The following is a 25629-nucleotide window of genomic DNA, read 5'->3' as shown; positions in this document are numbered from 1 at the left end:
TGAGCCCAATGGCAAGAGCAGGAAGATGTGAAAATTCCAGGTTGGTCAGACAGCTTCTTATTTTTTAACATGGAAGCTGATGTTTAGGAGGAGTGTTATTATATCTACTGCATGGCTTTCCTTCAGCCCCCCAAAACTGTGCACATTGCACGTAGAGAAGGAAAAAACCACCTTTGTGTTTCGCATTTTCTTTGGATCTATGTACATGTTGTTTGTGAAATATACCTGGACATAGCATTTACCATATGTAGACAGAAATGAAAGAACAGCAAAGGTCAAGTAAATAAGACACTTTAGCAGGACTTAATGAATTTATGTGCTTCTGTGAGTCTGTAAAATCAAAGTAATGGTGTTGTAAGGTGTAACACATTTTTTACATAGAGCTAGTTGTTGTTATTTTGGTGTTTGCTATGTAGAAAATGTCACAACTTTTAATGAAGTACATTTTTAGAGAGGATTTAAACCACAAGGGCTTTGTCTCTTTAAATTGTTAGTAATCCTGTGAGCTCAAAAACCAAGAAAAATTTGAATGTGCTGTTGTGCATCAGTAGATCTAGTGCGTATCCTTCTGTTGTTACTGCTAGCAAGTTTAATATTCTTCAAAATGAAGTAACCTATGTAGCGTATTTCATGGGATCATGTTTGTAACGCAGATATGTTCAAGGAGAAGGCTTATACCGAGACGTTGTAGTTCGTCTGTTAACCTCCTGTAGCAAAATCACCTGCAAATAACAAACCTTGTTATCAACTGCTGGTGTTTTTCTCAGGCTGCAGTGGGGCAAATTCATTTCTAGTGTCTGTACATCTGCTTGTGATGAAGCTGCTATACCTGTATAGGTTGGTCCATGACTATGTAAGGATCTGAGCATGGGTCCTGGAAGATGAAAGTCTCATCAGCTGATATGCAGTCCACAGTGCCCCGTGGTATAACTGGAGGGCTTTCCCCTCCATAGGTAGCTCATTTGGTGCCAGATCCTCTGACCCACACTGTATAGGTGGCATGCAGTAGGCAAACAGGGTAGGCATGCACTTGGCTTCAGGAGGACCTGCATATCAGCAATCGATGAGTGTCTCTTACCTATTAAAAAAATGCAGACACCTCTCTGGTTCTGTTTAGCTGTTCCTGCACTTGGTAAGTTCAGAATTATCCACACGGTACTTTCTTACCATTTTTAACTATAATGTCTTCATTTTTCAAAGCCTAATTAGGGAAGGCCAAGCTTTACACTACGGAGCTGCCAGTGTAACAAATTGGTGGAAAAACCTGTGGTGCAAAGATCTTTGGCTGAGGTTTTGTTGCTCGTAGAGTTGTATACATGCATCAGAAAAACTCCAGGTAGTATATGTCATGCTTAGAGGCTCTTCCAGAATAATTATGCTGTGCTTGCATGAACTAAAATTAAATGATTCTACTGTAGAGAGGCTCACAGAGTAATATTTCTTTTAGAAATTTTAATTGAAGAAAGTTAAGTTTACTGGTAACTCATGGAGTGTGTCTTAACTTTGGCATTGCTTTTCATTTGTGTTGCTGGCTGTGGTTCTTTTTCAGCATTTACTAAATATATTTCTTTAGAGTACTTCCCAGGTTGTAACTAGCTGCTGTATCCATAATCAGATCTTGTTATTGTAAGATTATGTGGAAGGAGATATGAATTAGTGAACTGGGTATTTAGGACACACTGACTAATTTTGGCAAACTTGCCAGAAGTTTGTATCTGAGAGATTGCTGTTTTCTTTGTACTTAACCCAGGAAAGCTGTGATAAGTAGTGTGGGCTACAGTCAGATTGCTCATTATTGACTTTTTAATGGAGTTCCCTGTAGTCTGTAGTGGAAGCCAACAAAAATAAACAGCAGCAGAAAGCCTGTCCCTACTTGTCGGATAAACTCTGAACTCTGAGAGACCTCCTCCCTACCATACGGTATTTTGGGTAGTTCTGTTTCCTGTGTGGATACCAGTATATCACTAATGTTTAGTGGGGTTCAGTCTTTAATTCTTAAAGTGAAAGTGCCTCTTTTTTTTTTTTTTTTTTTTGGTGCAAATGTTCTGACAAGTTTTGCATCTATTACACTTTGTAGATTGGATGTTGTTAGCTATTTGAAAAATACGTAAAATTGAACAAGAGATATGACTGCCTATGCTCCAACTTTATTTACTTTTATACTTTACCATACACTCTTTCTTCCACAGGCATTTCCTATTCAAAACAGGAACAGGGACCACACCGCTGTTCAGTACTGCAACACCAGGGTACACAATGGCATCTGGCTCTGTTTATTCCCCTCCTACTCGGCCACTACCTAGGAACACTCTATCCAGAAGTGCTTTTAAATTCAAGAAGTCTTCGAAGTACTGTAGCTGGAAATGTACTGCACTCTGTGCTGTAGGGGTCTCAGTGCTGCTGGCAATACTGCTGTCCTACTTCATAGGTGAGTCCCGTTTTTTATAATTGTCACCATGAATAGGGGTGTGTGATTGATTGTATGTGGACTGGGACATACTAACCTTTAACTAGCAAAGTGTTTGGTAACAGTAAAAACCACAACAATGATTTAATGAAAACTCCCAGTTGTTCAGAGGAAATAAAAAATCTGAGTGTATTGCAAGCGTTCAGCATCATATTGGGTGAATTAACTTCAAAGAAGTGTTTGAACTGCAATTAAGCTATGTGGTGTCTAGTTCTCACAAAGGTATGTGTAAAATATAGCCTGTAAAAATTCCAGAATGTGAATATCAATTGCAGCATATCTATGGAACTCTTTTCCTCTCATTTTGCTTGAAATATACCTAATACAGCATTTAGGAATGCTAACTATTGCTTATTTCATCATTACATACTCATACGTTTGTGGATAGAGCTAGAGCAAAAGTTTAATACAGACTTTTGATTGCAAGACAGGGAAAGTAATTGTCCAAAAGGACAACATGCAGAAAAAGTGGAGACTTCTTCCTCTCTCGTGGGTTATTTTAATTATTTTCTCTTTTCTATATTTGTTTGTTAAATTCCATTTCCCAGTTTTTATTTTGGAGGATTTCTGTTATTTCTTCATCTCTTTAATTGCTTAATTTCATAAATGTTTGTTACAAATATTACATGATTTGAGTTTTAAGCAGTTAATGGGAGCAGTACTTGTCTGTGAGAAAAATGTCATTGACTTTAATAAGAGAATAAAACAAGCTCTTTCTGTGCTTGTAAATTTTTCTGTGGCTTTGTCCAGATTACAGATTTTTTTCACTTCTGAGTCAAGAAATGGTCTTCAAAGTCTTTCTTTTAACTGATTTGTTAATTAGAAGTTTAAGTCACCACAGTTATGGAAATACAAGTGTAAGGGTCTGGTTTTGGTATTGATTGCACTCAGATTCAGTCTTAAGAAGTCAAGAAAAGGAAATAGAGGAGAGTCAATCTCTCCTTCCCTCTTTTTTAAAATCAGTGTAAATTAATAATAAAACCTAGAAGGCCTTATGATCCTTAAATCTTCATTGCCTTTATTGAAACAGGCTTGCTACATTTCAATTCAAGGCACAGCATAAGATGCATAAAGCCTTTGAAGTAGTTGTTACTGGGTCAAAGCTTCTGTGAACAATGCAAGAAACTGGGTTGCTGGGTAGCTGTGCTCCAGCAAAGGAGAGCTCCCTGAGCAGCCTTTGCACCTCAGCTGCCAGCCCCAAACAGCACAAGGCACATATGCAAATGCAGGGCTTGCCGTTGCTGTCCCCCCTTTCCGTCACTGGATCTGTATTTATTTTGTGTGAATGTGCACAGGAGTATAACAGTGTGGCTTAGAGTTAAGCTTTGATACTACATCTTTTTGAAAGAGGGATTGAAATTATTCCGTTTATAAAACACATTAATTGCTCTTAGTCTCTGTAGTATTGCCTCATAAGTCATCAGAAGCAAACATCTGCTACTAAATAAATAGAAAAATACAAAAGAAAGAATGCAGTGTGAGTATCACTATCAAGAACTGGGAAAAAATAGCCATACAGATAGTAAAATATTGAAGGCTTGATTCTGAGCTGAGCTCTACACTTTGCTAGCCCCGAAGAGCCAGATTACTTATGTATCTGAGGGGCACAAGAAGATAGTTGTACCGGATTATTTCTCCCACAGGCACATTAAGAAATATAAGCATGTCTAATGTGCCTCTGTTCCTGTATTCGGGAGAAAGGGCCGAGCTTTCCAGTGAGTGAGAGCTTTCAGCTCCACACATCATTTATTCACATACCCCGTAAAAAACAAATATAGCTGTACAACATTTCATGGGTGCACGCCAGCTCACATCCTTGCTGAAATAAACAATGCACAAGGACCTTCCTCTGCCCATAGTCAATAGGGAGCTCTTTGCCTACTGGTGATATTACACATATTTCAGCTAACTCAGCAATCTAAATGTAAAATTCTGCACTCAGGGACGCTCTCTAGAGAACTTCAGGTCCATAAAACCATGAATGGATTACACTCATTCATATATGTGGTTTTCCCATCTGTACAGATGTAATATCAGAAATACTCTCCATTTAATAGGCCATCCAAGTATAAATCAGTGGAAATCATTAATGTAAGATGGAAACGGTCCTTCATCTTGGTTAACTGTTTCATAGCATAGGTGTGAAAGGGAAATGACTGAGCAGGAAATTGGTCATAACATAAAAAGATGGGAAGAACTGCGGTATTGCGTGACCTCTAGCATCCCGTGACAAGCCGCTAACACAGTGGTCTGGCTTGTCTGCTGTGGTTTACAGCACCTGAGGTGGGTTGTCACATTTGTAAAGCCAGTTCAAGACATGTTTTGAACTTCACAGAGAGACATTGCTACAAGCGTGAAAAAGCTAGAGCCCTTGCTGCAAAAGTACACCAGTATACATGGGTAAGGAATGCAGTGTAGCTGCAGACTGAAGAACTAATAGGACGGCTTGCCTGGTGAACAGTGGTGTAACCAGGCCCTTCTCAGAAATACAGAGAGATCAATGTGTCATGCCTAGGCTTATTTTAGTTGCAGTGGATTTGGGGTGGAGCAAGTGACTTCAGATCTGGCTGCCTCTGCTCAGGCAACATAAGGCAGAAGAGACAGTTTGCTAGACTTCATGTCTGCCTTTGTAGAACTGCTCAGCCAGTTACTGCTCCGTCGATTAGCCCAGCCGGAGGAAGGAGCTACATCGAGAGTCTGGTCTGTCTTGCACTTCTTCCATCACTCTGACAGGAAAAGCTCCTATATTTGCAGAGTCTACAGAGAGGAGGTGAGAGCAGAGGACGTCAGCATGGGGAGAGACCAGGGCAAGTGCTGCGTTGTAAGACCACTTAATGCAGTCCTGGGGGTCACAAGGAATCATGGAATCATAGAATAGTTTGGTTTGGAAGGGACTTTTGAAGGTCATTAGTCCAAACTCCCTGCAATGAGCAGGGAATTGAAAATGTTGTTTCAGTCTAAAGGAAAGTCTCATTTCCAGCCTTCCTGCATAATTCTTGCTTTTCTAGCTCTTGTGGTCTCTTTCAACCATTCCACAATGTATAAAATGTTTACGTTTACCTTCGTTAATGAGACCTGCTAATTTTTAGAGACAATAGAAGTGAGTTGAGGAAAATGTTGGTTCTTTCTTTAGTGGCTACTTCTACTGTTAAATGGTTGAGGAAGAAGGAATTAAACAACAGAAACATGCAAATGCTGAACCCAAGGGTACTGCAGCAGCATATAGAAGAGTGGAATTAAAAAATAGCTCTAGAGTAAAGAATTCAAAGCTCACTGAAATAATGGGTTAAAAAGCTGGGAAATAAAGAATATGAACTGCCTTGTTTTGGGATCAAGATTACCCTGGAATTTCTTCAAGCTACTCATTTGCTTAACTGCTATCCTTAATCAGATTTGCAATCAAGGAAGAAAATTACTTTTTTTTTTTCCCAGCATGAACATTTTAGAATCTTTTACCCTGTTTGGAAGACTAGGAGGAGTAGTATTAAATTTAAGCCATGAAAGAGTAAGAAATATGAAGTTGCCTTAGTTTGACCTCTTTTTACACACACAGCAATAGTTTTACCCAAACTTTGTACAGAGAGTCTGTGTGAAAGCCAGAAATGGAGTCCAGCTTTGCTATGTGCAAGACAAAACAGAACTTTGTCCTCCTTCTCCCCATGGCTTTCTGCCTCATTCAGCATCCGTCACTCGCAGTGAATGAATGAAAGGAAGGTTTTGTAGAGCAACTCTTAGGTCAAACATGGCCATCAGATCAGAGTTTTCTATGTAACCTCCATCCTTCAGTTCTTCCTCCTGGGATCTTTATTAGGGGGAGGAGCTTGTTTTTCTTCAGTGTCATTTTTCTGACAGAAAAATCCACTGTGCAATTATAGAGAACTACATCAGTCAGGAGGAGATGTTTGTAATATGTTGTTGAATAGCACAGACTCTGACCAGCTATAGTAACAGATTGATTGGTGCTGTACTAATTATTTCTTCTTTAGTGTGGATTCAACAACTGGATTAAATTAATGAGAATTTGAGGACATCAGGCCCCTTCTTTTTTCCCCAGGAATTGCTTTGGCAATTGATTCTTCATTGCCAGTGGCACTATCTTGACATTGTCTAAGTCAATACAAGAGGTTAGTGCCATTTCCACTGTGCATGGAACGGAAGAGGTGAGCAGTTTTCCTCAGTCAGTGCTGGAATTACATGACACCTGATTCAGTCAACTGTGCTTGAAGAGTTGCACACGGAAAAGTCTCATGCATTTGTCATTAATGTTGTCTCATGTCTGCTGAATAGGTTTCTATTAACAGAAAATGTTCTTTGAATGCACAGTGAGACCTGACCTATTTAGTCAGACCTCTGCTGTCCTGACTTCTTCACAATAATCTGTCATACTTCCAAGTGTGTTGAGAATTTTACCCTCTGCGTACCTTGGGATTGATCATTTTGTTAGCCTTCACTCTGCAGCCAGCGGTTAGGACAGGAATATACACCGTCCGGCTACTCTTTGTGATAAAGCAAATATTTTAATAACAGAAGGGCATCTCTTCTGTGTGTGTGGGGTGGGGGAGAAATTAATTGTATTTAATTAGAAATAATTTAAAAGGCCACAGGACTATTTTTATCATGCCTGCTTGCTGTGAACAGTTAAGGAAATCCATTTTGGACAGAAAAGAAAGCTAACAGTCTAACATTTGGACTTAACAACTGAAATGTCCTCTGGGAAAACATATATTGTAGTTTAAATTTCATTCTGTGAGAAACAGTAGAAAAAATGCTGTTCTGCCATGACACAGAGATGACCATACAGTCATAATGCAAATTACAAATGAAATGTGAATGGAAGAGAGATACCAGACTTGAAAGCCGTGTTTGATAATTACAGATAATTCATATTTTCCACATTTGTATAAAAATAGATACATTGTCCTTATTCTGTGGTTATCATATTGTGCATTCATTTTTTTTGTCCATCTGAAAATGTTACTTTTTATCATTATCTCTAGATAGTTGAAGTAAGCTGAAAATTCAAATGCCAATAGATTTCTAATCATGGACAGCTACCTTTAGAGTTATTTCAAAAACTTATTGAGAATAACAACAGAGCAACTTAAGAGGTTTTAAGGTAGCAAGACAAGAAGGAGGTGGCCAGGAAAAATGGTAAACTGGTTTCATCATTAGAGGAGACTGACACAGAAGGGTACAGGGTGTGAAAATCACAGCTGTGGGTCAATTATCCTGCAGATGAGTCCTAAGTAATCCTTAAAAATTAGAATATTGTCCGTTTCTGCAGACCAAGGTTAACTTTCTGTGTCTCCAGTGCTATGTCCGAGTTTGTCGTCTGTGGTTTTCCTGTATTGCTCAGGATTTAGTCTGACAGCTGCTGGCATTCACATCTGTTCCCAGATTGTGGAGGACGAGATGTTTTCACTGCTGGGCTCAGTGGCAGAAGTCATAGTTGAGCAGAACCACCCTCCCCAAAACAAATGGACTTACAACCATGACAATTATAGTCATAATTTTTGTGACTAAAGCAATGACTAAATATAACTGTAATCAAAAAGAATATTTTTTACTTTATCAATAAAGAACAATATAATATTTCTTTTTGATTGTAATGCCAAGTTAATATTATTCAGCTGTTTGTAAAGCTCAATTACTGCCAGGAATGAGGAAAACAACTTCATTAATAATGCCGTTTAAATGGAATTTTTATTACAGTACCCAGCATAGGTATTGTAATTAACAGGCATGAGGGAGAATATAGTTTAGTTGCCATTAATCACCTTTACTTTCATTATGTGTTTATAGAAACTGTTTTTCTCTTTGACCTGCATTTAATTTTGAGTATTGTAATGCTATTGTCACTGAGAGTTTCATCAAGAACTTCTGGTTTTTTTCCACATTCTCTCCTCATTTCTGTCTGCTTTCTTGGGTTGTATTGAGACCATAACTATGACTGGATCTTCACTGAGGTGTGTGGGGTAGAAATATGCTCCCTGTCTGCAGATATGTGGCAAATTTTTACAGTTTGCCAGATTTATGCTCTCACCCCATTTCTCTTTCCATCACATTAGGGGCATGGAGGTAGACTAATACATTTATATATCTGATATATAATCAGAAATCCTTTTGCCTTTCCTCTTGGTCTGTTGTCATCATTTGAAGAAAGTGCTCTGAGATTTTACAGTGTACCAAATCCACATATTCAAACTGCCATCCAAAAATCTACAGCAGGGAAACTTCTCTTCAATGAACTTTTCTGAGAAAGCATATCAGCTACCTAAGCATGACTTCTCAATGGAATCTGATTGCACCAGCTACTTAGGAGAACCTCATCAGTGTCTTGTGTTCATGCTCAGTGTGTGCTCATATCTGGAGCTGTGAAGGCAGCCATTGTCTCCAGCACTATAGAAAGTACATAGCTCCTTGCAGTCATAGGCAGCTTCTCATTTTAACAATCCGCAGGGCTTTTAGGGAAGGCTCCGGGTCTCTCTAGTACATTTGGAGGCAGGAGCAGTGTTCCCTGTCATCCTTTCTTTTCCCACATTAAAGGTTTCCCATATCAGTTCAGGCTTGGTGGGAGCTGGGTTGGCTGCCTCTCAAAGTAAGAAGCTGTGGATTAGGTACATAGTGATGTCTTGCTTCTGTCCAGAATGGATGTTTCCAGGTCTCACTCCAAACGCTGTGGGCAGCCAGAAGCTGGCTGCCTGCCATGGCAAAGCTCTGTGTAGGGCTCTGCCTCCCCAGCGAGCGCAGCTCAGCTCTGCTCCTGTCCAAGTCTGCTTGCCTGTTGTTTTAGACATCAGTGCCACATGTTCCTCTTCTCTGACAGAAGAACAGGTGTGTGTGGTGTAATGGCAAGGCAGGACCAAAGGGTGTACAGTCTCTTCAGTTGGGCCTTCAGTGTGGAGTCATATACCTGATGAATGCAGTGCAGCACAATTAATTAGCAGGTAGAAAGGATTTTAGCATCCTGAATGGACCTTAGGGAAGTCCTTGAAGTCTGAAGTTTCCATTCAGATAGACATGGGACTATTCACACTGATTTTATACTTTAACCTGAAACTTAGTATTACAGCTAGTACTTCCATGACTTTCTGCATTGCAGGGATTTTCAGCTATGTCTAACATGAAATAAATGCATTTTCCTTGTCATCCCATAGCTCTGACTTTTAGATATCTGTATGAGCTCCATATAATGTTTACAGCATTGCTGATAAGCTCATTGTGCCTCCTTAGTGTGGAAGTAGTTTGTAAACAATAATGTAATTTCTTATGTTTACCACATTCTTTCTTTCAAAACTGGAAGACAGAAAGAGAATGACTAGTCATTAAATGAATTTGTTATGCTTTACCACCTCACCGGATTGAAAATGTTTTTAACATTTTTCATTGAAATAGTACAAAATCTAAACATGTTAAACATCTGTGTCTTGAAGCATGAACATTAAATATATTTTCTTGTTTCTTGGAAGAATACTGCTGTGAATAATGCCTTTGGTTGACATTTTCTAAGCAAAAATGTAGTTACTGTATTTTAGACTAAGTGCAAAGCATAATGTAATACTTACTATTTCAGGAGGGCACGGTATTAATATTTGATTGGTGGTGTGGCTGTCACCTGCTATTATTGTTAGTGGCACTGAGAGTAAATCATTCATTGAGAAAGATAATCCTCACACAGAAGGATGTAGGAACATGTAATTGACAGTCAGGAGGTTAAAAGAGACTTGACAAGATTTCAAGGGATTAAAAAAGTTAATCCGACAAGGAGCATACCCACCTCTGCTCCAAAAAAGGCTTGTATTCTAATTAAGATTTGTCACAAGGTTTTTTGGCAATGGTCTTGTCGCTCTTCCACTTTTGCCCGGTGGAGCAAACAGAAACTCAGTAATCCTGGCAGTATAACAGGTGAAGTAATAAACTGCAAGATGTCAGGATGTCATTGTCCATAGCCATCCATTCAGGTTGTTGTGGACATCAGATTACAGTCTTCTATTCTTTGCTGGTAGTTTCCATTAATTTCTAACTCATCTCTGTGAAGAAAGAAGCCAGCTCTTAGAGATGTGCTATCTGCTTTGATATATGAATTATAATACGTGTCTTAAAACTGGTAGTTTTGTGTATAAATTGCATCTTTTCTGTAAATTGCAACCTTTTCTTGAATCTTTTCTACAAAGAGAACTGCTTGGTCTCTTTTTGAATGCTTTAAAAAATTCATGCTGTTAAGCATGTCTGATTTAGATGAGATTTTGGTAAACCTCTCCATACACAAGAACTTTAGAATAAAAAAGTCAAGCACACGTGTCCAGACTTGTTGTGAGCAATATCATTTGATGTTACATTTATGACTGAGATTGCAAGAACACATGGGCTTTATATAGGTGTGATTACCCACTGCAGTGGTTAATTATTGATGAAATCTAGGTGTCCTCTGAAGTAGACAGGAATCCTTAAGTATGAGTTCCTTCATTTTTGCAAGGATGCCATTTCCAAGTTACCATTACTATGGTACAGGAAGTAATTTTTTTTCAATAATCCTCATTGAAAATTCTAAAACAACAGGCAGCTGTGTAGAGTCAACACCCTTTGCTAAGCCCTGATTTACATGGGTTTCAAAAGGTATAACACAATAACTTGGTACAATAAATTTATCTTCGCCTGTGAAAGCTCCAAACTCACCTCTTGTTTTGTCTTCTCTTTCATCTTTGAAATGCCAAGTTTTTATGGAGGCATTTTTGCTGTAGTATGTCCTTGTTTGACTCCAAATCTTTTCTCACTGCTAAGGAATAGTTCTTTATCTTTTCAACTTATTTGCGAGGCTTTTCATCCCCAGCAGCTTCTTTTCTGTCTCTCTCCTGTTAGTAATCTCACACAGAGGTAATAATACTGGGATATCCATCTGTTTGAAAAGGAGAGATACAATCCTTCTTGTTATTTCATTTCAGCTGGAGCCAAAACTAGAGGACAATTTTAAAACACATCCTTATTACTCATACAGTATCTTTTCACACAATAGAAGGAGTAGTTAGTTTTCTCCATCAATTTTACAAGCGACTGCTACTTTAGAGCTGAGACTGCCTATACTTAATATCACCTGTAAAATTCTATAGTTCAGTGTTGTGGCTAATTTTATTTTAAGGGCAGAAAAATCAATGCCAAACTGCAATCCTAACTTGTTTTTCCCAAGGTTTACATCACTCTTAAAAATACAAAGTGGCTTACAAACTGACTTGTAAGCGACAAACCACTGACCTGACAAACAATTAACAGTGAAATTGTCTTTATGTCATATGTTACTTCCGTTAATCATATATGATAAATTATTTTTTCTGTTTGCTCTTTAATTAGTAGTATTTTTCATGTAGTTACAGTATATCTTTGCTCACAGAAATAGTTTCAGAAAAGACACATTTCACATTTTTGAGGCCTCTGCAGGAATAGTGTGTGTTATTCCAATGCACATGAAACGCTTTAATGAGTATATAATAAAGGATGCTCTATCTTGTAGCCAGTCCCTGCTGTGTGTCTCTGGCCCAGACACGCAGCTGGTTGGGCAGCCGTGATTCCTGGGGACGTAGTGAGGAGCTATATCCCTGTGAGGAATCAAGCTAAAATTTACAAAGGGGAGTGGAGAGGTTTCAGCAGGGGGATGAATGCAGTCACCAAGCTGACTTAAACCTTGGTTATTTGAACCAAGGATTTGCACAAGATTGGTTGCTTATGCATGTAGCTAATGGCTTACAAGTTTATATTGGAGGTGTTGATGTGAGGTGGAGTTGTGTAAAAAGGCCTCTTTGATGGTGAACTCAGCGTGTCTGTTCTGTTTTTAAACATGGATTTAAGTGGAAATCTGTGGTTTTGCAAGTTGATCTGCATGTAGGGGTTGGTTTCTGCATCTACATAATTGCACAGTTCAGGTAAGTGAGTGGTAATTATCACAGATAGATCTAAATCACTGTGAAGAAGTTTTGTGAAGAGGTTACAGGTTATTTTGTTTTAGCCTCAATCACATACCTTTGATCTACAAGTGGACCGCTCTAATTGTGATATCATGAAACCTAACAAACAGCAAAGGATTAGAAAACCTATATATTGACTTGCACGTTCAATCAACTTGCGTATGATCTCAGCAGGAAATTCAAAACAAAAGCTAATTTATGGAAAAATATGTAGTTCTAATCACAGTTTAGCTCCATGGGGTTCCAAATAACACATTACAGTCTCTACATGCAGATGCTTTCATCTTACATTCCGGATTTGGTGACATTCCAAAAGTTCTTATCAAACTTTATTATCATCTTTTATTAAAGCTTATTACATTTCTCCTTATTGCATGTTTGCCATAATATTCTGTCATTCTTAATATGGAATAAAAAATCTTTGATCTTTTTTAGCCAGTCATGGGATGGAAATATGCAACACAAGAATTTCACTATATACTAAAAAATACCAGCCTGGCGTGTCCTTTGAACATCACATTAATTGGCCCCTGTTTCTTTTTCATTTGCTTCTTAAATCTTTTCATCAGACTGCTATATGCCATCAATATGCAAATAGGTTATGCGTGATCATATAGTGCCATTTCATTATTATTGTATCCCTCAAGATTTGTGGGGGTTTTGTTGGGTTTGGGGGTTATTGGTTTGTGTGTTGTTTTGTTTGGGATTTTTTTTGTAATAAGTAAGGCTTTTGAACTATAAAAATGGTTGGACCCATTCATTGATGCTCTTCTCTAAGAAGTTCAGATGTTTCCAAGGAATTTTGAGACCTCATATCAGCATTGCTTTTTCTAACGCTTCTGTTTTATGAGGGCTGCGATCTGAAGAATGTCGCCCTGAGCAAGACTTCTGTTGGAGTTGTGGGGAAAAAACTAAAATAGATAAGCACAAACCTGAGCCTCAGCTGTTTTCCAGAAAGCAAGTAGTTTAAGGGAGGAAAGGGAAGGAGTTAAAAATTGAGAAGGAAGTGAGTAAAGAAATGCCTGAAGGAATACAGGGAAGTAATTATCCTCCAGTCTTAAGCCAGTCTTGAAAAGTGTAAATCAGGGGAAATTTTTTTCTCCACCACAATACTTGACAACTAAATCATTGATTATGACTTTATTAGAGAGAAACCAAAAATTTATGGAGTGTTTTTCATGCCTTTGTACGAACTAAAAGAGACAAAACAACCCTCGTCTCAAAGGAGGCAGCAATCTAATATACACTTCCCATAATTTTTGTACCTGTAATGATTTTTCACCATCTTGTTAACTGTGAATGGTGTTATCTGGAAGACAACAACAATAACAACAAAAAGCTATATTCAGGAAAAAGCCCAGGATAATACTGACGACTATTTAGGTAATGCTGAAGATTATTACGTAGTGGCAAATGTTGGATGATCATCAGAATAAATGCAGAAATCCGAAACAAAACATAACAGATACATCTTATTTAGATAAGAGGCTACTGAATAGTGATCTTTTGTTTCTGGTATAAGAAATCTGGATTCTCCCTTAAGCTTTCAATGTGCTTCACGTAAATGCTGTTGACAGAATTGGACCATTGTTGTATAGAAGTCACTGCCTTGACAACTAAAATGAGACATCTAGCCATACAAGTTTTCAGAGGAATAAACGTTCCATTTTTGAGGGAGTGTAGCAAAAATACTTACACCAAGACACATCTTTCTTAACAGTTCAAATGCAATAATACTTTAAAATGGCACATAATTGTCTTTGACTAGTAGTCAATAAAAGTAAGATTATCCGTAGTTTAGCTGATATATCTTTATTGCTATATTTTTGTAGGCAGTTTTTTGTGATGTGTTCTGCAAATTCTTTGTTAAAAGGTTCAAGAAGAAAACGGGGAATAGCGTGTAAAGGTTGGATTTTTTTTGTAGGTAAAACAGTAAAATCAATGGACCCATTCAATAGTTCAGGATAAAAGGAAAGAGACCACACTTTTTCAGTTAGCGTACCAGTCTTAATAGGTATCGCTAAGTTTTCCATACAATGCTATACTGAAGTGTTTAACATTCAGAATATAGGTTCAGAAACTCTTCTGTGACACTCCAAGTAGCGAACCTTTTGAAGCTGCTCAAAAGCAGGTACTTTTCAGTTATTTTGAATTTAGAAATATCAAGCATTTTGTTGATTTGAGAAAAGCAGTACTAAATAGAGAACTTGTCTTTCTAACATTTAATTCACTTTATTTAAAATTTTAATTAACTATTTTTAATTCACTATTTGATCTGCAGCAACATCCAAGGCATCCTATTATCTTAGAAAAAAGCAAATGAATGCAAATCACTGACAGTTGATTTGCACATCTTCTGGTCCACTCCAGGTCCTTCAGAATAAAATAGGTTTAGATTCTAATTATAGCTGCAAGAAAAATATATGGGAGATAATTTAAAAAACCACTTCAATGTTCAAATATTTCATTTGAAAATGTATTGCCAACAGGGAGATGAACTAGAAGATAATCCTTCAACAAGATTGAGCAATAATTGCAATTTGCTTAGTTTAAATTATAATCTTTTTGCATTACTTTAAATATAAATGATATTCACTTTTCCTTATGTGCAAGTGTGCATATATATTATTCTATTAATTCTAGGGAAGCAATTTTGTAAATCATGGTTTGAAAGCACCAACACCCAGAAATTCGTAGCTGTAGCAGTCCCGGAAGATGAGTTCAATATCTTAGCAAGAAGCTCATCTTCAAGCACAGCTTCATGAATAATAAGGCTTGATTACCATACCTTGGAAAACACAGGGGAGAAAGGAAAAAGAGTCGCCAGCATCGTTCAGCTCCTCTTGCCAGCTTTCCCCACAGTGCCGATTTCTTGATGTTTACAGAACATACACCATAGGCCTTATCTCCAGAGGTCTTGGGGAGGTGCTTGCTACTTAGAGATAGCTGCTGTCTAATGTTAATTTTTTTTCTGTTGTTATTCTAAGAAGAGCTGGAGGAGCATTGGAAGTCTATTTCCCAATCCAGACAACTTCGTTTCTGCTTCTTTCTACTTAAAATAATCCTCATATCTGTGAATTCTTCTTCCCCTAAAATGCACTCTGTCACCTTTAGGATTCTTTTACTGCAAAAAACAAGTTTACCAATCCAGGAGGGAAGCTGTTGAATTACTGGCACTTCTGACCAGTACTTTGGAGACTTCAAACTCCAGCTTCAGTTACCTCTCCAGTTCCTACAGGGCTTTGTTTGTGAATAAAACCTCTGCTTATATGCATATAGATTTGCTTGTTCATCCTTATCATCTGCATCTTTAATGTTTTTGCCTACACTGCTCATAGGATGTTCACTATGCCCTTTGTTTTTCATATAAGCCCATTTGTCACTTACAGTACTTTAAAAAAAAGATGTGGTTGATCCTGGTGAGTTATTATAGTGACACCTTTGAATTTTGACCACAACAATACATTTCTGTGGTTTTTACTGCATATTGCTGCTCTTTCTATGAGGAAAAAAAAAATTCTTTCTTTCTGAGAGCAATCACAACCCCCAGCCATGTATGTATATTCACATCTGTGTCCAAACATTGCTTTCTGTTCAGAGCTTCATCCTGGATACTGGAGGATGCTAACACCCATTTAATTTCTTTGTCAACTAGCTGTCCCTGTCCTCTTACCATTCAAATCTATAAGGAGAAAAAAAATCCAGACCAGACCAGTTTTTGCCAAATGGAGAAACAGCTACCTAAATTGCTTTTCTGTTCCAGTTCTTTTTTGTGCCTCATATCTTTGGCAGAAGAGAGTTCTGAGCCAGTGAGCAAGGCAGCGAAGGGAGAGCATTCCCGTCGACTGCAGCAGGTAGATGTCAGCTCTCACAGTTCTGGTTCTGTGATGTAGTTACATAAATTATCTATGTCTCTTACCTCCTACTAATGAAGGGACTGATTTCTTTTTAGCTTGCTAAAGAAAGTTTTGAAGGTTTTGAAGTGATAGTACAGTGTGTTTGCTCAAGAACAAGTTCCTTGTAAAGAGAATCATGAAGCACAGCAGCGCTAGTTTGAGAAAGAGGCATGTAAGACAAATGGGCTGGCAATGTTTAAAGAATGAAAGGGCTTGATAGCAGCAGCTTCTTCCGGAAACAGATTATCGTAAAGTGTTTTACACTGTGTAAATTAGTAATAATATTTTTTTCAAGTGTTTGCTGTGGAATGTATTCTTAGTTGCTGTTTTAATTATTGAGTGGAAGGCCCTGTTGACTGATGACAAACCGAAACAACTAGACCTCAGTTATGGAGTGAAAGGTAAGAACGTTGAAAAAGCAGTTTAAGGTGGTTCAGAAACCCTTCAGTGAACTGCGTGGTGACAGATGGTAAGATTACCTGATACCCGTAACAAATAATAGCATTTTTGTGTTAATATCAATGTTACTGTAGGTATAAATGCACTCCTTTAATGTGAGCTCTGAATCTTTTGACTATCCCCATCCATTTGGCATATGCTGCTTTGCAGAAGTATAGATGAGGCAAAAGCCCAGCTGTTAGTTTGGTTATTGCATGTATGTTTGAGATTTATTCTGGACAATTCAGCCGTGTCCATCAGTCAGCACCACCCAGACACTGGGGCTGCGTTCATGCCAAGAGCAGCACAGATCCTAGAGGGCTTTCTCCTCTCTGATGCCTCACCTGCCCACTCTGTTAGAGGGAATGCAATCCTCACCATTTAAACTATCACTGCACTCTGAAGACTGTGAAATGCTATTTTAACTCCATCAAGTGAAGACTATCTGTTGGTGGTGAGAAATTACTTAGAGATAGGGACTGAAACAGAAGAATGGGCAGAAGATATAATCCGCTTCTCTGCTTAAGAAGTCATCCTGTTCCCCTATGGGAGCAATCATCCCAGTTGTGATACAAGCAAAAGGAGGCTTTTTTTAGGGTTTGTGCGAACATTTGGAGTTGTGACAACTCATCTTTTCTCCCATCCCCTGAGGGTTCATCCGCACTTGCAGCTGTAGGTTGTTTGGATTGAGTTGTTGTGGTCATAACCACAGCCATCACAAGCTGTGTGCCTTCTTGCTAGAGGCATCTGGCATTCTGAGACAAGTCCTTGCTGCCATCAAAGATATGCCTGTACTGAAAATTGTTCCAGTTTTAGTAGCCTCATAGATCTGGCAGCATAATTACACACTCAGAACTAGTTACTCTAAGAAGGGTCTCTTGTCTTCATTGTTATTGCCTAACACCAAATAAATGCCAGACATAATGGGAATAAACCACACCTGACAGGGAATATCCAATCCAAAAATGAAGAAACTGCTTACATTAGATTTAGGACTAAAGTAACAGCTGAGAATAGAGAAAAATATTTTGCTTTGTATAGAGAGAAGGAAACCTACCATTTTTCTGAATAAAATAGAAACAAAGAAGGGGATTGAACTCTTAAATACCCATCCCAAGTGTGGAAGAAAATATTCACCCTTTTCTAGACCTGAGGAAATGAAACAAACATATACAACACTGAATTCTGCCTGTGTCATTACCCCTCTGGAAATTAAGAACTAGTTCATCGCTTTTGACTTAAAGGCCTCAGAACTGCAGTGAGGTGTGCTCTCAGTGTGCAGTTACCAGTACCAGGTGCTGCTTATCAGACTCATGGGGGCATCAAGAATTTTTGACAGGTGCCTTGCTGCCCTTATAACACTGATAAGGGCTTACAGTTTGCTTTTGTGCAGAAGGATACCTCAGAAGAGACCGATCTTAATTAACAAAATAATGCCTGAGTTTGTCTTAATCAGTCAGTTTACCCATGTTCTTAAAGTTCCCCATCTCTAAATCAATTGTGCCTTGTATTTTATCCTGTGTCAAAAAGCCTCATTCTTTCATGTTGTTCTCATATGTTTGTAGTGAAAGAATTCTCTAGATTCCACAGTGCTGTCTCAGATTATAGAGTTGAATTATTTTGTGTATTAGTACACACGATAAGTTTTGGGTTGTCATAGGATTTGTCAAGCAACATTTTTTTATCTGCTTCAAAACTATTCTGATATTCACGATCCGTGAAACAGCTGCATCAAGAGGTGCACCAAGCACAGCATCACCAGCCAGGCAAGGGAGGTGATTGTCCTGCTCTGCTCTGCACTGGTGCGGCCTCACCTGGAGCACTGTGTGCAGTTCTGGGCACCATAGGGTAATAAAAGATATAAAGCTACTAGGGAGTGTCCAGAAGAGGGCTACAAAGTTGGTGAAGGGTTTAGAGGGGAAGCCGTATGAGGAGCTGCTAAAGTCACTTGGTTTGATCAGCCTGGAGAAAGGAGACTGAGGGGAGACCTCATGGCAGCTATAGCTTCCTCACAAGGGGAGGAGGAGGGGCAGGCGCTGATCCCTTCTCTTTAGTGACCAATGACAGAACCCGAGGGAATGGCAGGAAGATGTGCCAGGGGAGGTTTAAATTGAACGTTAGGAAAAGGTTCTTCACCCAGAGGGTGGTGGAGCTCTGGAACAGGCTCCCCAGGGAGTTGACAGTGTTCAAGAAGAGACTGGACAAGGCCCTGAGACACACAGTGAGAACTGCAGGGTTGTCATATGCAGGGACAGGATGGACAAGAGGACTTGATGATCCTTGTGGGTCCCTTCCAACTCAGGACATTCTATGAGTTTTATGAATTCTATGCGTCCATCTGATCATTTTTATTACACGTTGTTTATTGAAGTTGGTGCTAGTTCAGTGTCAAAAGGTGAGAGAGCAATAGTATTTTTGAGGGATACAACTCTTACCATCTTTGACAGTGAACTACAGTGGGACTCACATCAGTACAGATGCAAAGAAAAGGTAATTGTCACTTACCTTGTAGTAACTGTGTTTCTTTGAGTTGTAATCAATACAGATCCCACAGTCCTTGCCTTGGAAAACTTCAAGTTCCAGCTGCTTTGAATTATGAGGGAATGGCTAGAAGGTCATGGCAGAGCTTCCCCTTCTGATCTCCCAGTGAGACATGAAGAGGCACAAGGCGTGTAGGTAGCACCAGCAGACAGAGGTGTTAGTGATGTTCGAAGCTCATGTGTTTGGAAGGGATACACTTCTAGAGTTATTGAATGAATGTCACGTTCTTTGTTTTTCCTGAAGAGTATTAAAAGTGATAAGAATGCAGCAGAGTTAGGAGAGGTGATTTAGACGTCCAGACTGAAGACAAGAAATGTAGTGGGTTTGAATCATGAAATATTTAGCTATTTGCAGTCTTTCACTGCTGCCAGTGAATTGATCTGTTCTAACAGATAGTAGAGTTTGACCCTAGAGATTTTGTTGAATTACATTAGAACAGATACAATCATCAGATGTTTAATACATAAATAAGAATTTCAGCTGAGATGGGGCCAAAATAATGATGACTAATTCTAGTGATATGCCAAAAATGGTGGTGGTCAGATTTATGGTTTAACAAGAGATGAGAGGGGGAAAAAAGAAATAAGGTTTTAGAGTCAAGGAACATTCTACGTTATGAGACTCTGACAGGCAATTTAAGGTCTGAGGAAGAAGAGTAATAGTAGAGTCAGAGACTTGGAACAAAGAGAATATGTCATCTGTAGTGAGGATTTCAGACTTTGAAACATTCAGTAATAGGTCCTTGGTTGCATTCTGTTTTTTTGTTTTCTTGAGGATGGTGGGGGAGGGCAGTGTTAAGGCAAAGACCTGGCAGAGAGTGTCTTAATTCTGCAGCGTTTGCCACCTGCCTGACTAAACATCCACCGATGTCTGTTTATCTTAAGTAAGGGTTGCCATGGTCAATACTGAGAGACCGAAAGATCAGAGATGAAACAAAAAGGGCTGAAGAATTGTTTGTCATTTTGGTAGAAGGAATGACCAAATTAAAAACATTCACTATAGCAGTGATCCGTTTCAGAGCCAAAAGGAGTAAAAGCAACAGGATACAGTGAATTATTTTCCTTATATTTTGCGCCAATAGTTAAAATATATTATTAAAGAAATTTCTTTTCCCAGTGTATTTTAGTTGCCTAGTAGCTTTGAAAGACTATTTCGACTTTGGAGATAACTGCTGTTGTAGAAGCAGCAAACCTATGTTACACCAGACATGAATTAAGTACAATAAAATTAATTTTGGTGGTACCATAGTGTCATTGGATGAGAAGGAAATACACCACAGGTAGAAAGAAATTGCTTATGTTATATGTTATAGCATTAAGATGGGGGGGTTTTTCAATATTTTTAGTCTAAAGTTTTGATGGGGTGTTTGTTCGTTTGATATCACCCCTGGTGATATCAAGGTTCTTTAGGTAGCTCCCTCTAACACCATGGGAGGTTGACTCCGTCTTTCGTAATTAGATTAGCTGAACTTTTTAACGTGGTATCACCTTTCTAATAAACGTGGTTGTGGGAAATTAAGTGTTTCAGAAACCTAGCTTATGCATTATCATTATCAGAGCAAAGTGCCCCAGTGGCTCCAGCTTTGCTAATGGTCTTGACCTCACTCCGCAGACGAGTGTGGGGAGTGGGCACATAACTGGAGGTTCTGCAGGGTGTTGGCGACAAGCGTGAAAATGAGTCTTCGTGTCTTAGGTTAGCCCTGCGACACCCGCAACACCCTCCTTACTCGTCTTCCATTGCTTCTTTTCCCTTTCTGGCTAACCAGAATGGATCCATCCATCTGCTGGTGAAATAATTTATTTTAGTAGGTCATTTAGGAGCTCACTTAAATGATTTGTCTCCTCAGAAAGATCAAAAATGAAAAAAGAGAAAAGGACATAATTACTGCTTATCCTTTTGAACATTGATTTGGGTCTGGTAAAAGACTCAAAATGAGACTGGTGAGCTTTCTGTCAACTGCATTCACCGAAAGCACTGTATCATTAAAGGACAGTGGTAGTAATTGCTTAGTGCCATTGCTGAGTTTGAACTATTAGTCTGTGAGTGCTTGTTCCTGTAATTTAATTTTTTAATGTATGAGTTGCTGTTCTGCTGCGAAGCATGGAAAGCCATTATTTGTGCGATTTGTCATTGTGGTTAAGAGCATCAAATAACCTGTATCCTTTACCACCAGCAATGCATCTGTTTGGCCTCAACTGGCAGTTGCAGCAAACTGAAAATGATACATTTGAGAATGGAAAAGTGAATTCTGATACTGTGCCAACACATCCTGTAACAGTACCTGCTGGAGAAAATGGTAAGTGAAACAAGCACCAATTTCTCTCCTTTTGAAGCATTTCCTTTCTTTATGTCTTATTTACATCACTTTTCTTCCAAAACTCTGTATATTTAGTGAAAGTACAGAGCATTTGTAATATTACTTTTAAATAGATAAGTAGATATTAAAAAGGAGTTGTATTTCAGTTGAAAGCAGTGCAACATTCCTCCTACCAAGCATGTGAAGGGAGTCATGAGTCTTGTACTATAATGTTGATCTTACTAGAACACTGGCTATCAACCGCATTTCTTCAGGGCAGTTTACATGTAATATTTGATGAGTATTGAAAAGCTCTCATCACATCCAGAGAAGCAGAACCTCCACTTGCAACTCCTTGAAAACCTAATGGTTGTTGGGGGGATCTTCAGAGATAGCAGGGTGGTGCAGAGCGGTGCAGAACCTGGCTGGGACCATCCCTGAGGAGCTGGGGTGGCCAAGATCCCGCGCTGCAGAAATGGCCATGACAAAGGCAGGGAGCCCGAGGTGGTAGGACATGCTGTTTCATAAGGGGGTCCTGACACCAAGATTCAGTCTTTGGGAGTCCCAAGGAGCCCTGCCTAGTTTTCAAACAAAAGCCTCGTCTGTAACAGAGGAACATAATCTCTTGTTCAGAAAAGGCTCTGCAGGGGAGTTTTGCAGTTTCAGAGGCTCTCTCTTAACTGTTTGTAGAAGGCAACTCGTGATCAAGGGGCTTGCTATGACATAATGACCTCGCTGTGGAATGTCTTGTGTTTTTTTTTATAGCTGATGATGATTTCCTCTTTTTTAATTTCTCTCTGAAATGTAATAGGTCATGTATAATATGTTCATTTGTTCTCTCAGAGTCTCTAGCATATAATATTGAGTCTAAATCATCCAACCAATATATAAAGTAAAAAAAAAAAAAAGCCCCAAAACTTTATTAATTGTTGTTGGAGCTTTTAAAATACAAGCCACATAAAGGCATTATTTTTTATCGACCATCTTCCATGTTGCCCTTTCAGATTCTCAAAACATTTAAGAGCCTGTGCACTTTTGGCTAACAGAGGCTTTAAAATCAATAATTTTTGAATGGAAAACTTGATTTAAATGGTTGATGAATGCGGTGTTTGCTTCATTACACAAAAATCCATTTTCCCTTTCACAAGGTAGAGCTGACCTCCTTACCACTGAGGGGGAGGAAGCCTCTGCCAGCAGTTGACATCTTGAAATTTTTTCAAGTTACCACAGCTCCAAGTTATAGAAAAGGTAGAGCTCAGCTCATTCTTTTTGTCATCTTTGTAAGCACATGAAGTCCAGCAGGACTTCTCTTTTTCATTTCCTTTACCTTACTGCCTTTTTCTTGCACTTAGATATTCATTCTCTCTTTCTGTGTTCTTATTTATTTTGAATGACTAGCAAAAAGCTACTGTATGGGTAATGAATATTGATGCTGCAGTGACAGCTCATCAGCCCACTGTCTTCTGCCCTGAGTAGCCAATACACTCTCCCATACAAATAAAATCTTGTAAATATTTTATAAATATAAAATGGTCTCTTTCCCTTGATAATTTTTTTACAAATTAAAACCTGTTATGCTTTACCTCAAAATAAAAGGTAATAACAATATCAAATCCCATTTTTCCTTCATTAAGTCCCTGAATACTGTAGAAGCGAACAAGGTTATTTTCATCCACTGTTAAAATGCTGTCCTCTGCAGAATAGGGTAAGGTCATTTATCAGCATGCATCAATACTAAACAGCAGACAGACCAGAAAATATACATTTTAAACCACAAAAGGAAAGTTAAGCAGAAGGGAAAGTTTGATGACTAGATGTGAAATTTAAGCAAGGGGCTCCTGCGCTGTCATACTAGTTACTGAAAACCGTAAGGAAGAATCAATAAAGCCGTGGTTTGGATACTTGCACAACTGAACAACTTTCAGTGCTGCCTCTCTGTAGCCCCCTGGTAACAGCCCAACACTCTGATGCAGGTGGGAGAAATTCCCAGTGTTGTATGGGCTAGGCATTTTTTTTGTACTCTGTCTCATATAATTCTATGCCTGCTTTGGTCAGAAACTCATAGCCCACAGTGGCTTTCATCCTGGATATTCATTTGTCATTCGGACGGACAGATACTTTGTGTGGTGAATTAGCAAAGCTTAAACTTGAAAATGAATCCTTATGACCTCTGAAGAAAATTCAGCTGTGGTTTACCTAGAAATAGCCAGTCACAAATTCACAGTAAAAGCATGTTAAATCATCCTTAAATGCAAATGATTCTTTAAGTGAGGCTTGACTCTCTGAGTTTTTGTTTTGTTTTGGGGTGGTGTTTTTGGTCACCCCCTCCACCCCCCGCCCCTCTCCCAGTGCTTCTCTGTGTATGAACGAGTAAACTGCTGGGAACTTATCACCTACTTATCTAGACAGGCACGATTCAGGGCTGCATAAGGTGGCATAGGAATGTGTGTTTTCTATGGATATGATTAATTTCATAGACCATTTCAGTTCAGATACTCCAAAGTAATTTGTAAGCCATGCTTAATAAAAAATAAACATTTACTTGAGGTGCATTAGTGCTTTATCTGTTTTTATAACTAGACAATACAATAGAAAGGTTAAAAACAGAACTTTTTAACCATTGTGTTCTAGCAGTTGGTCACATCTCATGTGTTGCTGGCTTTATTTTTTGTCATATAAAATCTATGTGCAATTCAGAAATACCTTATAATAATTGATGCTTAATTGCAGATTTTAAAAAAAAATGCAAGAGAAGAAAAAAGTGAATGGGAAAAGAAAGCGGCACTTCTTTTGGCTTACTTAAACGCACTTTATATTTTCCCCTTTAAATACATTCTACTTGCTTTAACTGTTATGTATTGAGCTTTTTTGTTTTGTTTACAGTATCTCATGTTAATTAATGGTATAGTAACTTCTTAATTAGATGTTATGTTGGGGTTTTTGTTTTGCTGTTGTTTGTTTTGTTTGTGGTTTTTCGGTTGGTTTGGTTTTTTTCTGAAAAGGTGTATTTTTAATGAGGATTTTGATTTCGTTTCTTGAAATGGTTGTAGCAGAAAGATAATATAGCAGATGTCTCGCAGAAACAGATCCAAATACAAGGTTATTCAATGGAATGGGATAACATGCTGTTGACTGTAAATCCAGCCTTACAACCTAATACTCTAATTAGTACTGCTTTTGAAGGATGGAAAATTATTTTATGTGTGACACTATACAGAAATTATTGTTGAGCACTTTTGTGGTTTGGTTGTGCATTCATTTTTATTCTGTGTTATACTCATGTATTCATAGCGTATCTAGTGTTTAATCTATAGAATGTTTGCAAACTATGAAAGAAAGTTTGGCTTCATGACTTTTTAGTGATATTTGTGAATTATTTTTCCTGTGTAATAATTACTGTTCATTGTTTTAAATGTTCGTTTAGCTCAGGATTTTGTCCACCGTAAACTCAGATAGTTGAAATATAGTTCACAAATAATAGATATAATATTTTACCTATTAATTTGCCATAATGCTTTGCATTATTGATAACATTAATACATCATATAATGATTGCATATATTATATAGTATGTTATAAAGCATATTAATGTATTTTGTAAATTAATAGTATTATCTAGCAAAATGAGTGCAAACACTATGTAAATATCATTTACTTATAAATATGTGTATTTGTATTATGGTCTTTTGGAGAGGGTCTGTGAAAGAAGAAATTTGGGGGGTAGGGAAGAAGTATAGTGAAAGATACCTAGTGAAAAATACCTAGGAGATTAGGTATTTTGAAATTTAGTTTCTTATTTAGACTGTTATGTCATTATGGAATTGTGTGAATGAACATGACATTTCATATTTTGATTTAAAGCTGTGTTTAAAAACTGTTACTGTTAAGAATGTGAAAAGGAAGTTCTGACTAAGTTTTTCCTTATGACCATTGAGATACAACAGGGAACAAAGAATAATTAATACCCTCTGCTTAGGAGGGAAAAAACTAGGGACGATTTTGAGACAAGTAGTGTGGCATAAAAGGGCCTTATGG

The 25629-nt window shown here is 38.2% G+C and overlaps 1 protein-coding gene across 31 annotated transcripts in view; it reads left to right on the top strand.

The window, feature by feature from the left end:
• The window catches only part of TENM3 (teneurin transmembrane protein 3), a 1336783-nt gene that overhangs the window by 1219529 nt on the left and 91625 nt on the right, over nt 1–25629 (top strand). For all 31 annotated transcript variants that reach the window (XM_071807653.1, XM_071807652.1, XM_071807659.1 and 28 more), the window contains 2 exons: nt 2190–2428; nt 21472–21594. In XM_071807653.1, coding sequence (XP_071663754.1) covers nt 2190–2428; nt 21472–21594 — 362 coding nt within the window. The remainder of the gene's footprint in view (nt 1–2189; nt 2429–21471; nt 21595–25629) is intronic.

The sequence above is a fragment of the Patagioenas fasciata genome, chromosome 4, assembly GCF_037038585.1.
Source record: "Patagioenas fasciata isolate bPatFas1 chromosome 4, bPatFas1.hap1, whole genome shotgun sequence".
Classification (NCBI taxonomy): Eukaryota; Metazoa; Chordata; class Aves; order Columbiformes; family Columbidae; genus Patagioenas; species Patagioenas fasciata.
This window is presented reverse-complemented; position numbering and strand designations above follow the sequence as displayed.